A 15470-nucleotide genomic window follows, 5' to 3' on the forward strand; every position below is an offset into this window, starting at 1 on the left:
TTATTTTTTCATTGGGAATTTGCAAACGGGCCAGGTGCGGTAACTCACGCCTGTAATCCTAGTACTCTGGGAGGCCGAGGTGGGTGGATTGCTTGAGCTCAAGAGTTCAAGACTAGCTTGAGCAAGAATGAGATCTCGTCTTTACTAAAAATAGGAAAATTAGGCAGGCATTGTGGCGAGTGCCTAAAGTTCCAGCTGCTTGGGAGGTTGAGGCAAGAGGATCACCTGAGCCCAAGAGATTGAGGTTGCTGTGAGCTATGATGCCACAGCACTGTACTGGGGGTGACAGAGTAAGACTCTGTCCCAAAAAAAAAAAAAAAAAGGAATTTGCGAATAGGTAACCTTGCTCCATTTCTTCATAGGTAGTAGGACCTGGCAAAGATGTGACTTGGGATTAATGGGTTTTTCTTCCTTTTCAGTCTGGCAGCACTTTGTTGTTTGCCTCTGTGTCTCACCTGTAAATGTAGGAAGTTTGGAGCACTTGAGAAAGCCAGGCAGTAATTCCTAGCAGCCCTGACACTCTCAGGAAGGTGGAACCGTGTTCTGTTTTATTTCTTCTGGATGTGCCTTCTGTACATACAACATGTTTTGTGGGATCTGGAAGAGTGGTTGCCCGAACCTTCTGACCAGTCTGCCTTTTAGGTTCATGGTCAATCAAGCCCAAATTAAGGATCTCTTTGTCTTAGTGAGTCAGCCTGCAGAAAGCACCACCTTGTCTGGCATAAGTCAGCCTGGATGGCTGAGGTGTCACCTTTGTTCTACTAAGTATCCTTAGAGTAGTGTCATTTACAGCTTCTTGCCTTAATTTTTTTCCACCTAAATGGGGTATTAATGATTATAAAACTCCTGCACATTGAGTGTACTATGTACTATGTACTCTTCACGTTGGGAAAGTTCTAATTAGATTTATTTCGCTGAAGAGACCTACAATTCTTTCGAAGTTTAACATTGTCCAAGATTCACCACTGAAAGGCATTCTAACCAGAAGTGTTTTAAGATACAAATGTGAGCTACTGTGCCTAGCCTTCAGTTAGTTTTTTTTGTTTTTTGTTTTTTTTTTTTTGTAGAGACAGAGTCTCATTTTATGGCCCTCGGTAGAGTGCCGTGGCCTCACACAGCTCACAGCAACCTCCAACTCCTGGGCTTAAGCGATTCTCTTGCCTCAGCCTCCCAAGTAGCTGGGACTACAGGCGCCCGCCACAATGCCTGGCTATTTTTTGGTTGCAGTTTGGCCGGGGCCGGGTTTGAACCCGCCACCCTCGGTATACGGGGCCGGCGCCTTACCGACTGAGCCACAGGCACCGCCCTCTTCAGTTAGTTTTTTTTTTTTTTTGTAGAGACAGAGTCTCACTTTATGGCCCTCGGTAGAGTGCCGTGGCCTCACACAGCTCACAGCAACCTCCAACTCCAGGGCTTAAGCGATTCTCTTGCCTCAGCCTCCCGAGTAGCTGGGACTACAGGCGCCCGCCACAACGCCCGGCTATTTTTTGGTTGCAGTTTGGCTGGGGCCGGGTTTGAACCCGTCACCCTCAGTATATGGGGCCGGCGCCTTACCGACTGAGCCACAGGCGCCGCCCCTCTTCAGTTAGTTTTTAAAAGTAATTCTCAAAGGGAAAATGTGTACTCACTTGGTTTCTGTGGGTCCTAGAGAGAAACTTCTCTCTTCTCCCTCTCCCTTATCCTTGTTTGGTTTATTGTTTTTCAGCTCTCATTGTCTTTTCTCCTACATCCTTTATAGTTATACCAAAGGGTTTAGATTTGAGCCTGTGATGTTGGAGGGTAGAAAAAGAATTTTTGGAGGAAGAGTGTATTGGAGGTGGTTAAGAGCCATTATAAAAGGTAGAGGCGACTGGGGGTAGTGGCTCACACCTGTAATCCGAACACACTGGGAGGCTGAGGAGGGTGGATTGCTTGAGCTCAGGAGTTTGAGACCAGCCTGATCTAGAGACCCCCATCTCTGCTTGAAATAGGAAAATTACCACTCTGGGAGACCTTGTGGCAGGCACCTAAAGTCTCAGGTACTCAGGAGTTTGAGGCACGAGGATTGCTTGAGCCCAAATAGTTTGAGGTTGCTGTGAGCTATGATAATACCGTGGTGCTCTACCCAGGGCAACAGAGTGAGACTCTGTCTCTAAATAAATAAGATAGAGCAGGCCACTCCATACAGTAGGACAGGCAGAAGCTGGCACTGGGACGAGGACAGTGCAGGGACCTGGGGCTGCTTCTCAGTTTCATTGGAACTCCAGAGTGAGCAGGAGTCTATTGAAAGTGGCCACTACATTCTTAGTGTTTCCTATAGCTCTTCTTTTTTAGTTATATCTTAGAGATAACAGAACGAGCTTAGGAGGACCGAAGTAAGTCATCCTAAGGATCGTTTATCAAAAGATAGATTAAGACATACTGTTTGAATATTGTATGAAAGTTCACTCAGAATCAGTTGAGAAGCACTTACTGAGTGCTCTTTGTAAAATGCAGATCTGAAGATAACACACACCTCACTGGCCCCTAAAAACCCATTAAGGATATCCCACAGCCCTCAAGATAAAATCTAGCCTCAGTAATAGGGTGCCTGCAAGGCCCTCTATGACTGGCCTCAGCTTTCCTCTCCAGTCTCATCTAGTTTCAGCTCCTCCCCTTCATCTGCAGCCTTTCTTTTACAGGTACTGTGCCCTTGTTCACATGTTCTCCCTACCCCACACACTCCACTGTCTGATTCTTAATTATCCTTGAGATCTTATCTTTGTATATTTCCTTGGAAAGTCTTTGCTTATACACACAGGTCCTGTAGCACTCTTGTGAGGGCAGGAACTCCATACTTCATTCTCATGGCCATTTGTTATGCTGGGTAGCAGGTGCCTGCTTGCTTATCTCTTTGATGTCTGTGATGGTGAGGACCCCTGTCCATTTCATTCACCCGTGCCTGTCACAGAACTGGCACAACTAGGATTCAGTGAACACTTGGTGAAGGAGAAAGTGAATGGAAATGCCTCTTGCATGTAGGACCTAGTAATCAGCCTAAATTAGAAGATTTAAAGATTCTGAAGTATATTTTGGAAAAGGTGTAAATTCAGTATAAGACAGGATATTGAGGCCTGGCCCTTGGATCTTCAGGCTTAAAAACTATTTTTTATATACATAGCAGATTGATTTAAAGTAATTAATGAGGGCTACTTTATAATCATAAATTTATTAAATAATAAATCAATAGAGGCTCGGTGCCTATAGCTCATCAGCTGGGGCGCCAGTCACATACACTGGAGCTGGCAGATTTGAACCCAGCCTGGGCCTGCCAAACAACAATGTCAAGTACAACCAAAAAAAAAAAAAAAAATAGCCAGGCATTGTGGTAGGCACCTGTAGTCCCAGATACTTGGGAGGCTGAGGCAAGAGAATTGCTTAAGCCCAAGAGTTTGAGGTTGCTATGAGATATGATACCACAGCACTCTACTGAGGGTGACATAGTGAAACTCTGTCTCCAAAAAAAAGGGAAAAAATAGAATAAATCAAAATATCAGTTTCTTAACTAGGGAAGAAAAATTTAACCTCTGTCTTAAGCAGACATGTTGGGGAGTCGCATCTTAAGTAGAGGTAGCTGGCTGCTTCCCTGCTGTATGTCTTTTTTTGTTTTGCTTTTTTGTGGGGGGAGACAGAGTCTCACTTTGTTTCTCTGGGTAGAGTGCTGTGGCATCGTAGCTCATAGCAACCTCAAACTCCTGGGCTCAAGTCATTATGGGCACCTGCCTCAATGCCTGGCTAGTTTTTCTTTTTTTAGTAGAGACAAGGTGTTGCTCATGCCCAAGCTGGTCTCAAACTCCTGAGCTCAAGCAATCCACCCACCTCAGCCTCCCAGAGTGCTAGGATTATAAGCATGAGCCACCTTGCCTGGCCTTACATGTCCCTATTGTTACTGGCATGTTCCAGCTTTTGAGCCTTAGCATGTGGATAATGACTTGTTTATTTACTGTTTCCCCAGAAGATGCTACATCTTGTGAGGGCAGGGACCTCATCTTTTTCCCTGGTGTATCTTAGTGCCTGGCACAGTCACTCATGCACAGTTGGTGTTCAGTAAATGTGTCTAGTAGAAGAGAATGAAGTGGTCAGTCCTGGTGGTGATGTCTTCAGTTGTCGCTTGCTTTAGCCATTTCCAGTATACTTGCCCCACGGATCTGTTCCAGGGAAGTTCAGAGCTGCCTGTTACATATTAGAATGAAATGTTTGGGTCAGGAGTCTGAAAGGCAATGAAAGCATGAATTGAGTGCCTAGAGTATGCAGAGTATACAAGTACTATACTGAGTGGGTCCCTTTTGAAGACTAAACCTGAATGTCCTCTGAATTGTGGAAACTAAATAATTACAAGGGCCACAATTAAGTGGTTAATTACACATTTATCAAATAAGTATGATTTGGTTTAACTCTGGGTAGGAATTAGGGGCTGTATCTTCTGAGCACTCCCAAGCATTCCCCACAAATTCCCACAGAGGAGGGGCGTGCTCTGCAGGATTAGGGATATTGTGTCAGAGGGAACTTTCCGGCAGCACTGTGTAGACTCAGTGATTCAGCCTGAAGGCACTTACTTACAGGACTCTCTAAACACTGAAGTCTCAAGTTGGCAGTAGCAGTTAACTGGCCCATACTGCTGAAAGCCAAGGCTGGCAGGGCCACAGTTGAGCCTGGCGCCTAGAAGCCATCATCTGGTTTAGGAATGGGCCTAGTACATTGTTGTTGCTGTTGACACAAAAGCAGCCTTGTTGCAACTCCTGTAAATTCATCCAGATCTGTTGGCCTGGGCCAGGGCCATGACGGCACTTTTTACACCAACTAGGAGGCAGGAAGCCAAATTAGTAAAGATAATGTTTGTCATTCAGTAGCCCAAGGGAAATTTAAAAGGATTTCCAAAAAATGAACCACTTTGGATCCTAGTGATTGTTCCTAGTGATTGTTGTGAATTGGCCCTCAATAGGGGCTAAGGGTAGCTGGAAAGATGGTTTGCAGCTGCCAAGCACAAAATGTTCTTCAGATAGAGGGCTCCTAGGGACAGGAGGAGTTTGCTCTGGTCTGTTTTTGAGCTGAACCCCTTCTCTCCCCCAGGAGGCAGAGGGTGAGGCTCATGGCTGTGCTCTTCTTCCAGGCGAAGTGGTGAACACCCATGGTCCTGTGGAACCTGACAAAGATAACATCCGGCAGGAGCCCTATACTCTACCCCAGGGCTTCACCTGGGATGCCTTGGACCTGGGAGACCGTGGTGTGGTGAGTGGGCCCTTGGCAGTTACAAGTGCAGTTAATCACCATTTTCATAGCAACCCCAAAAGTCATCCCGAGATAGTATCTTCTTAAGTTCTGCTCACTCTTGAGAGCTGAGCCACAGAGGTCTGAATGGTCATTCCCTCCATTGGTTGCTTCCTGGGTCCTGCTCAAGACTCCCCCCATAAATGGCACTTGGCTGTCCTGGCAGGTTGAGAGTTAATCTCTGTAGCTTCTCCTTTTTTCTTTTTCTTTTTTTGTAGAGACAGAGTCTTACCCCATGGCCCTCAGTAGAGTGCCGTGGCCTCACACAGCTCACAGCAACCTCCAACTCCTGGTCTTAAGTGATTCTCTCGCCTCAGCCTCCCGAGTAGCTGGGACTACAGGCACCCGCCACAATGCCTGGCTATTTTTTGGTTGCAGTTTGGCCGGGGCCGGGTTTGAACCCGCCACCCTCGGTATATGGGTCCGGTGCCTTACCGACTGAGCCACAGGCGCCGCCCAGCTGCTCCTTTTTTCACTCATTCATTTTTTTTTGCTCATTCATCACTTGTCTGATTTCTAGTCTTTCACCTAACTGATGAGCTGAGACTGCTAAATGAGAGTCTCTTCTTCCCTGTCCATCCCAGCACTCAGGGCCTCTTCCTTTGACCTGAGGGATTTCTTTCCCCTATAAAAAATGATGAAAAGGCTTGGCGCCCATAGCACAGTAGTTACGGCATCGGCCATGTACACTAAGGCTGGTGTGTTTGAGCATGGTCCGGGCCAGCTAAACAATAATGACAACTGCAACAAAAAAACAGGCGGGCATTGTGGCAGGCACCTGTAGTCCCAACTACTTGGGAGGATGTGGCAAGAGAATCACTTAAGCCCGAGAGTTTGTGGTTGCTGTGAGCTGTGATGCTACAGCACTCTACCAAGGGTGACATAGTGAGACTCTGTCTCGAAAATGATGAAAATGTGAACAGAATTTTTTTTTTTTTTTTTTTTTTTTTTTTAGTGACAGAGCCTCAAGCTATCGCCCTGGGTAGAGTGCTGTGGTATCATAGCTCACAGCAACCTCCAATTCCTGGGTGCAAGGGATTCTTTTGCCACAGCCTCCCAAATAGCTGGGATTGCTGGTGCCCACCACAACATCTGGCTATGTTTGGTTGTAGTTGTCATTCTACAACTACAGGCAGGATTTGAACCCACCAGCTCTGGTGTATGTGGCTGGCGCCTTAGCCGCTTGAGCTACAGGCACCGAGCCAATGAATAGAATTTTTTAATACCAGACTTGGGCCAGCAGATGGGAGATAGCTGGGAAGGCAAAAGAAGGCCAAAAGGCCTTTGTTTGGGCCAGAGGATAAAAACCAAATGTGATAGGAAATGGCAGTGACTCTTTGGTAATTCCTTCACCAGTCCCAAGAATCATCTCTCTGGAGCTTATCACAGAAATAGAGACTAGTGGCTCTCTACTAGTGATGGAGCAGTTGATAGGAATGGTTGGTTAGCTAGATGGCACTCTTGGTCTACCATTTACCCCTTGGTGTCTTACTTTCCTATTACAGCTATAGTGCTTGTTGTAAAAGAGTCTGTGTCATGCCTGGGGTGAAAAAGATCTGTGAGATTAGGTGTAGTTTTTGGTAGTTTTTCTGGTCCTTCTGAAAAGCTTGGGGCCCCACAGTATTGGAGTTGGTCTTCCACCTGGCAGAATACCTCTAAATGAGCTGATTTCTCTACAGCTGAAAGAACTGTACACCCTCCTGAATGAGAACTACGTGGAAGATGATGACAACATGTTCCGATTTGATTATTCCCCAGAATTTCTTTTGTGGTAAGGTGTAAGAGCTTTCTTAAGGTTCTTGAAGGCCAGGCATAAAACAGAACAGCAATAGGACAGCAGAGTTTTTGTCCCTGCAGATCTTTGAATGGCAAATTAGTGTGTAATTTTTGAATTCTCGCATCTAAAGGAGACTTGCTTTTAGTGGTGCTTGGAATTGAAACCTTATGTAAGACTAGGTGGAGGGGAGACCTTTGTGAATTGGTACCCAGAAGAAAAGATCATCTTATTATATGGTGACTTTACACAAGAAGGGAAGTGTATTGGATGGGGTGGGGAGACCTACAAAGATTTAAAAGAAAAGAAGCAGCTCGACGCCCATAGCTCAGTGGTTGGGGCACCAGCCACATACACTGAAGCAGGTGGGTTTGAACCTGGCCTGGGCCAGCTAAACAACAATGACAACTGCAACAAAAAAAACAGCTGGGTGTTGTGGCGGGCACCTGTAGTGTGCCTGAGTCAAGAGAATCACTTAAGCCCAAGAGTTGGAGGTTGCTGTGAGCTGTGATGTCACGGCACTTTATGTAGGGTGACATAGTAAGACTGTCTCAAAAAAAAAGAAAAGAAGTGTCATTTCTGTCTATTTCCTGAGCATGCTCAGTTGTATGGAAATGGCCTTGTCTGGCCAAGCCTTTTGTCTACCTGGGCCACATTTAATATACAGGAAGGTAGAAGCATGAGGCTGAAATGGAGAGATACTACTTGGGAGGGATGGGAAAGGAATGATTTGTAAGCAGAAAAAGGGAAGTGATACCCAGAGGGCAGACAGGAGATCAGATCTCCAGGAGTGCCATAGTCAGCTCCGTGGAAAGCACTGGTCTCTGAACCAGAGGTCAAAGTGAATGCACACAAATCAGATCAGGCAGGAAATTCTTTCTCTCTCTTTCTTTTTTTTTTAAGACAGAGTCTCATTTTGTCCCCCTCGGTAAAGTGCTGTGGCATCACAGCTCACAGCAACCTTCACCTCTTGAGCTTAGACGACTCTCTTGCCTTAGCCCCCCAAGTAGCTGGGACTACAGGCACCCACCACAACTCCCAGCTATCTTTTGTTGCAGTTTGGCAGGCGCCGGGCTCAAACCCGCCACCCTTGGTATATGGGGCTGATGCCCCACTCACTGAGCCATAGGCACCCCCCATATACCGGCCATGCCCTCATGCCCATTGAGGCATGAAATTTTCAATGTGACAGCCTTGCATTGGGTGAATAAGTAGGCCATGTGGGCTGAGTAGTCAGGAATGGCAGTGGCCAGGAGGGCTTGGTCCTAAGGATAATTAGGTTATTAACCCCCAGGGAGGTGGTAGCATCAAGTTAGAATCAAACTTGGCTGTGGAGCCCAAACAGCTTGTCCAGGTTGCTGGCAAGCAGTGGCATAGCCCCAGCCCCTGTCTGTTTTTCCAGGGCTCTCCGGCCACCCGGCTGGCTGCCACAGTGGCACTGTGGGGTTCGAGTGGTCTCAAGTCGGAAACTGGTTGGGTTTATTAGCGCCATCCCTGCGAAAATCCATGTCTATGACACGTAAGCACCCTCATCCCCCACATCACCACTATTCTGCTTGGTCTAGGAGGGAGGAGAAAAAGGCTACAGGTACCCTCATGAAAAGAGAAGGTCTCAGGAAGGGAGAACACTGAGATGCTGGGAATAGAAATTCATCACAGGGGAAACCACGTGTTGTGACCTGAGTTACAACTGGCTCCCTTGTCTGTGTGTGGGCTGGAAGGGGCCAGTGTGTCTGCTTAGCAGGGGCTCTTTTCTGAACTCCTGTACCAATCACACAGATAGACTTGAGCAGCACCAGAAATGGGTCAGAGTAGCCCGGCATTGTAGCCAGTGTCCGTGGTCCTGGGTACTCTGAAGGATGAGGCAAGAGAATCACTTAAGCCCAAGAGTTTGAGGTCGCTGTGAGCTGTGATGCCATGGCACTCTATTGAGGGCGACATAGTGAAACTCTGTCTCAAAAAATAAATGAAATTAAAAAAACAAATCACTCAAGTGGGCCAGAGCCAGTGTGACCCAGATTCAGATAGTCCTTGGGGCCTATAGTCAGAACCATCTACCACACTCTTCAGCACTTACAGTCTGTGTTCTTGTGGGAAGAAAGGATTCTCTTGATTCCCCCTTAAGGGAATCAGAACCCTTGAAACTCTAGAGTGGTGAGTGGTCTTGGCCTACACTGTGAGGTTCCCCTATGTGGCTTCCCTGGACGCTAATGGGGTGGGGTGGGTGGAGGGGAGTTCCCCAACCTGCCACTAAGAATTCATCAAGCAGATGCTGGTGTTGCCTTCAAATAAGGACATTTGCTCAGCACCCATTCTCCACTAGGGGTGGAGTCTCTAGTGTCCTGTGGTGAGCTCCTTGCCTGGTAGAGAAGTGGGAGGGGAGTCTGGTGCTGAGTGCAGGTGACAGCAAAGTGCATACTTATGCTGGAGGTCCTGTCCTTCCAGGTCTGGCTTCACATGCTTGATGGCCTCACTATTACCTTTGTTAAAAGCCTTGTCACCTAGATTTTTCCTCTCTCTTTAGAGAGAAGAAGATGGTAGAAATTAACTTCTTATGTGTACACAAGAAGCTACGGTCCAAGAGGGTGGCTCCAGTCCTGATCCGAGAGATAACCAGGCGGGTTCACCTGGAGGGCATTTTCCAAGCTGTTTACACTGCTGGTGTGGTACTACCAAAGCCTGTTGGCACCTGCAGGTAAAAATCTCTTCCTGGAAAATACTGGATATGCTGGTGCCCCACTCTAGTGTTGCAACTATGGCCCTCAGCTGGGTGCATGCCCCTGACCATCTTGATCCTCTATTGTCTGCTAAGCTGAGTGGTGGGTACCTGTGGGAGCTAGGTGAACAGTGGGGAGGGTAAAGGGAAAGGGTTGTAGGGAGCTCAGGAGTTAAAGACCAGCCTGAGCAAGAGTGAGACCCCCATCTCTACTAAAAATAGAAAAAACTAGACAGGCATTGTAGTGGGCACCTATAGTCCAGTTACTCAGGAGGCTGAGGCAAGAGGATGGCTTGAGGCCTAGAGTTTGAGGTTGCTGGAGCCATGATGCCAGGGCAACAAAGTGATACTCTGTCTCAAAAAAAAAAAAAAAATCTAGGAGGAGCCATGGAAGCTCTGTATTCACTAGGTGGAGGGGCATGCTGGGGATGGGGGTGACACGTGTCTCTCATGCCACCTACTGGACATCTGGAGGTCTTCGTGCCATTGTCCTCTTAATGGGACTAGCCTGAGTCCTCAGGATAGGACATTTGTGTCCCCACAGGTATTGGCATCGGTCCCTAAACCCACGGAAGCTGATTGAAGTGAAGTTTTCCCATCTGAGCAGAAATATGACCATGCAGCGTACCATGAAGCTCTACCGACTGCCAGAGGCCAGTGGTGGCTGGGGGCAAGGGGCGTGGCCAGGAAGGAGGTCAGGGAAGCCTTTTCCATCAGCAGAAGAGCAGGGTTTCGGGAGGCTTTGCTCTTAACCAAGAAGGCAAACCTACGCATAGTTCCCAGATTCCTGTGCTTTCTATTTCTGTTGTTCCTGTTATCTACAGCAAGGGTTTTATTTTAGTTTGACTTTCTCAGTTCCCTTGAGTCTGCACCTGCGCTAGTTTCCCTGCCATCTGTTGATAAGCTCCAAAAACACCTATTCTCTGTAATTTTAGCCCAAGTAAAACATAAATAGAAAGATGAATCCATTCACTGAACCTTCATATTCACAGCAGCACTTTCCAAATCCCAGTGCAAATGACACTAGAGTGTTGCACTCCCTGTCCAAGTCCAGTGAAGAGGGGAAGCTTGTGAGGGAAGCCCAGGCTTCTAATACCAATTCCTTTTCCCAGATTTGGCATCAAAGGACTAGGCAACCTAAGTGAGCCAGTTTTCTGTCATGGGTATCAGTTTTCTTTTCTTTTCTTTTTTTTTTTTTTTCCAGTTTTGGACCAGGGCTGGGTTTGAACCCACCACCTCTTGCATATGGGGCCGGTACCCTACTCCTTTGAGCCACAGGCGCCACTCCTGGGTCTCAGTTTTCTTACCTTTCCCCAAAAAGCAAATGCTCCTTGTTTTCTAATTGTACCTGGCTTCAGCACCCCAGAGTAGGGGATTCTTAAAGTCCCTCCTCTTCCCTTGGAGCAGTTCCAGTTGGCTGTCAGTCCAGTCAGTTAGGGAAGCCAGCTCATCAGAGGGCCACCTATCAGGCTCCATCAGCCAGCAAACAGGATTAATCACCCTGGAATTGGGTTGATCCATTGGTTTGGGGTCATTAGCGTCCCATCTTGAAAGACTGCTGCAGTGTAGTTGGACCTTGTCAACAAACAGGTTTGGGAGGCCATGGTGGGTGCCTTCTCACTTCTGTTATCCTGGCAGGTTTGCTCTGCATGCGGAGAGGGTGGATAGGCAGAGAGCAAACTTAAAGTGCTGTTGCAGCTGGAAGAGCATCTGGGTCTACTGAGACCCCAGCATGGCTGTGTTTTCAGTCAGGGCTTGGGGTGTGATTGAGGGAGCTGGCACATGGAAAGAGGTCCGTATTGTTCCTTAGAGAGACAAGGATTAGTAAGGAATCTGGGAGGTGAGAAGACCTATAACTCAACAGTTTGAAGGTACTTCCTGTACGGGGAAGCCTTATATCCAGCCTTATATACTGGTGGTGAAGCCAGTAAACTGTGACACCACACTGTTTGTAGACTTGGCCTGACCCCACCTCTTTGTCTCTGAGTCCCTGGGGGATGTTCTGTCAGTCCCAGTATTTGCTCCATAGAGTCATATGATTTCGTTCCACTGGAGCATTTTTCTAGAAGTAGCTATGGGGTAAGACACTGGTTGGAGATGAAGTACTGGGAGTTGGATGCTTTTCTTCTGAATGTAACTTGCCACAGTGTCCTGTCAGGAGCACCACTAGTGTGATGGTCCGAGTGGGCAGACAAAGCACACATCTAGTGTGTGCTGGACCCCAGGCTCCGTCTATGAGGTGCTCTAAGAAGAGAGATCACTGAGTGCAGGAAGACATTAGCTACACTCAGTGTGGTGCAGTTCTGAGGGCTCAGAGGAAGTTCACCCCAGGGGCAAATTGACCCCAGTTAGAGGACAGAAGGTTCAACTTGAACAGCCAACTGGCCCGAGGGTGGAAGGTCTTGTGCTCTAGGTCTGGGAGGGTGAAACAAGGGTGGGGTGTCATGGGTTGTGCTTTTCTTAGGAAGACAGCCTGGGGCTCTATGGGTAATGGATTGATGCTATGGCCTGAGCTTGGATGACAGCCTGGACTGGGAACGGAAGGACCACAAGATAGCCCAGATGCAGAACCTACACCTGAGTGGACAGGCACGGGGTGACAGGGAGGTGCTGAGGATGTCCAAGGTGTGGATACCTTTTGCTTGAGGACCTGGGTGAGTAGATCCAGGGTGATCTCTGATGCCATCTCTTCTGTCTTCTTTCCAGACTCCCAAGACAGCTGGACTACGACCAATGGAAAAAAAGGACATTCCAGTAGTGCACCAGCTCCTCACCAGGTACTTGAAGCAGTTTCACCTCACGCCAGTCATGAACCAGGAGGAGGTGGAGCACTGGTTCTACCCCCAGGAGAATATCATTGACACTTTCGTGGTGGAGGTGAGTGGGGGGGGGGGGGCAGCGTGCAGGGCCTCTGGCTCATTCCCAGAGAGGCATCCTCCTGAAGTAGTTCCCACCCTAGACTTCCTTCAGCAGGTGTATTTGGGGTAAAGAGAGGACATTGTAGCTTGCATATGCTGTAGCGATAGATATCTTCTGGACCTGGCTTGACCTCTTTTCTCCCTGTCCCCACATTTGATAACAGAATGGAGAGAACCGAGCCCCTCTTAGTCAGGTGAGCCTTCAATTCCTTGCCTGTCCCAGCTTAATACAGGGCAGGCCACACATCAGAGACACAGCCTGAGGAGAAGTTCCTGGTGGTGCCAGGCTGGCAAAGAGGGCTGGCAGGTTTGGCCCACGGTCAGCCTGGCGCTGTTCTCAGTGTCCATCCTCTTCCCTGCATATCCTGTCGCAGTTTCCACCCATTTTCTTCAGGGGCAGAGCTGCCTGAAGGTGGCGTGAGAGTAAGAGAAAACATGTCCCTGGCTGCAGTGCCCCAGTGCATGTTTGACGTGGTCTCTTTATTATCTTCTCTTTAGAATGCAAATGGAGAGGTGACGGATTTCCTGAGCTTTTATACACTTCCCTCCACCATCATGAACCATCCAACCCACAAGAGTCTAAAAGCTGCTTATTCTTTCTACAACGTGCACACCCAGACCCCTCTTCTAGACCTCATGAGTGACGCTCTTGTTCTCGCCAAAATGGTGAGGAGCAGACTGGGTCTCCAGAGACCTGTAGGGCAAGGGCAGGGAAGCAATGGTGAACATAGCTTCCAGGAGATAACTGCTCGTGGGCTGCGAGGCTTTGAGCCCCTCTCACCCTCACACTCTGCTTAGGCAGCATCCCCACGGTTTTCAGCCCAAAACTTAAAAGTAGGAGGGAACAAGGATAGCATCCAGACACAGCAAAGGCACTGAATGCCTCCTGATTTATTTCAGTGAGTTTCGTTCTCAGTGAGGTGCCACCACGGAGCCTAAATAGCCAGACCAGCTCTGGGAGTACAGGGGTTTTTCTCACAGCTTTCCCAGCCTGGGAAAGGGGAGATTGGCCTCTGTCTTGGTGAGTCACTGGAGGATCTGACTGTTGAGCATGGGGTGGAGAGGTCATCAGTCAGTCCTTCGTCATGGGGTTCTGGTGACCTGCGACCAGCCTAGCCCACAGTGGGCAAGCCAGTCCCTGACCTGTGAGAACTTCCAGTCCAGTTGGTGAGATTGAGGAGTGTCTTCATCTCAGTCTCAGAGTACCACAGCAGCTGCTGCATGGTCACACAGTGCCCACTGAGGGCCTGAGAGTTGGGGTGTCCATGGAGTAAGGAAGCAACACAAATACCAAGTAGCAGACAGGAGCCAGCTTCTCAGAGGAAGGGCTCAGAGCTTGGTCTCCAGAGAGGACTATGGAAATTACTAGTTTCAGGGAGGCATAAAAAGGCCAGTAAGAGCAGTCATCTGGACACTGAGTGCACACTTGGACACTTGGGGCGGCACGCCATGTCCTGAGAACTGCATCTGGACAGCCAGGCGCCTGCTGCAGTTTGGATTTAACAGGGAAGCAGCAAAATTTCTGAAGGAATCTTCTATAGGATGGTTTTGATATCATAGCAAAGGAAGCAGAAAGATGAGGCAGCCCTCACCTGTCCTCTCCTGGTCTTATTTTTCTCTGTTGCCGTGCAGAAAGGGTTTGACGTGTTTAATGCACTGGATCTCATGGAGAACAAAACTTTCCTGGAGAAGCTCAAGTTCGGCATAGGGGATGGCAACCTGCAGTATTACCTTTACAATTGGAAGTGCCCCAGCATGGGGGCAGAGAAGGTATGTGCTGTGCTGCATGCGGCTGGAGTCTGGCCTCACCTGGCTCTGGGAGTTGGTGTCTCAGCAGAAACAGGGTCACCGGTCAAGGATATAGCAGCAGTCTAGGTCCTTGTTACCTGGTGTTGGGTCCTTGACAGTGCCTCCCTCTGTGGCCAGGCCAGCGGTTCAGGGTTCCCCTTTCATCACCTGGTATGAGGACGGCAGAGGGGGCACATCCCAGAGCCACACGGAAGCTGGAAGGTAGTCTTCAGCTTCTTTCCCCACCACCTGAGCTGCCCCATCCAGCTGGGCAGAGCATTTGCGTTGTGTGAGGAAGCTGGGAGTTGAGTTAGGGTTGGAGAATCTGAGGAGTGTTTCCTCTCCTGGGCTGCCACCCTGATCCTCCTTAGTGCCACAGGGCAGACTTGGGGCATAGGTGGAGGCAGCATTTACAGGTGATCTGGAGCCACTTGTCCTAGGGAAGCCTATTGCTTTCCTGGGAGGGTCTGGCAGATGTGTAAACCTGGTGTGGAAGTTGAGTGGAGGCCTGGTGCGGTGGGGGTCTGCACACAGCCTGTTCTACAGGCTCAGTCAGTTGGAACTTCAGGACTAGGGGCAGTGGGAGATCTTAGGGTGACTGTCAATTCAACCCTTCCTCTCTCCTTTGGCTCTCCTAGGTTGGGCTGGTGCTACAATAACCAGTCACTAGTGAGATTCTGGATAAAGCCACTGAGAATTCCAACCAGGAAATGGAACCCCACAAATTGGTCCGATTTTCACAAATGTGAGAATCCCTGGCAAAGGGAACAGAGCTGAATCGGCTTTACGAAACCGCCAGCGAACTTGACAATTGTATTGCAATGGCGTGGGCTGCGTGATGTCACCTTTGGCCGTGTCTCTGGTCTCCCTGTTTTCCAGTTAATCACATCTTCATGCAGCCGTGATCAAGGGAATGTAACTGCTGAAAACTAGCTCGTGATTGGCATATTATGGAGTTAACGGGTGAATAATAAAAGTATATATATAT

General features: G+C 48.5%; 1 protein-coding gene across 1 annotated transcript in view; it reads left to right on the top strand.

Annotated features, from left to right (window-relative positions):
• Positions 1-15470, top strand: part of NMT1 (N-myristoyltransferase 1) — a 37828-nt gene extending 22358 nt beyond the window's left edge. Inside the window, exons 4-12 of the mRNA XM_053570149.1 lie at positions 5129-5247; positions 6966-7057; positions 8463-8579; positions 9585-9755; positions 10321-10429; positions 12483-12653; positions 13193-13360; positions 14327-14464; positions 15121-15470. Coding sequence (XP_053426124.1) covers positions 5129-5247; positions 6966-7057; positions 8463-8579; positions 9585-9755; positions 10321-10429; positions 12483-12653; positions 13193-13360; positions 14327-14464; positions 15121-15141 — 1106 coding nt within the window. The 3' untranslated portion in view covers positions 15142-15470. The remainder of the gene's footprint in view (positions 1-5128; positions 5248-6965; positions 7058-8462; positions 8580-9584; positions 9756-10320; positions 10430-12482; positions 12654-13192; positions 13361-14326; positions 14465-15120) is intronic.

Source organism: Nycticebus coucang, chromosome 18 (genome assembly GCF_027406575.1).
Source record: "Nycticebus coucang isolate mNycCou1 chromosome 18, mNycCou1.pri, whole genome shotgun sequence".
NCBI classification, from domain to species: Eukaryota; Metazoa; Chordata; class Mammalia; order Primates; family Lorisidae; genus Nycticebus; species Nycticebus coucang.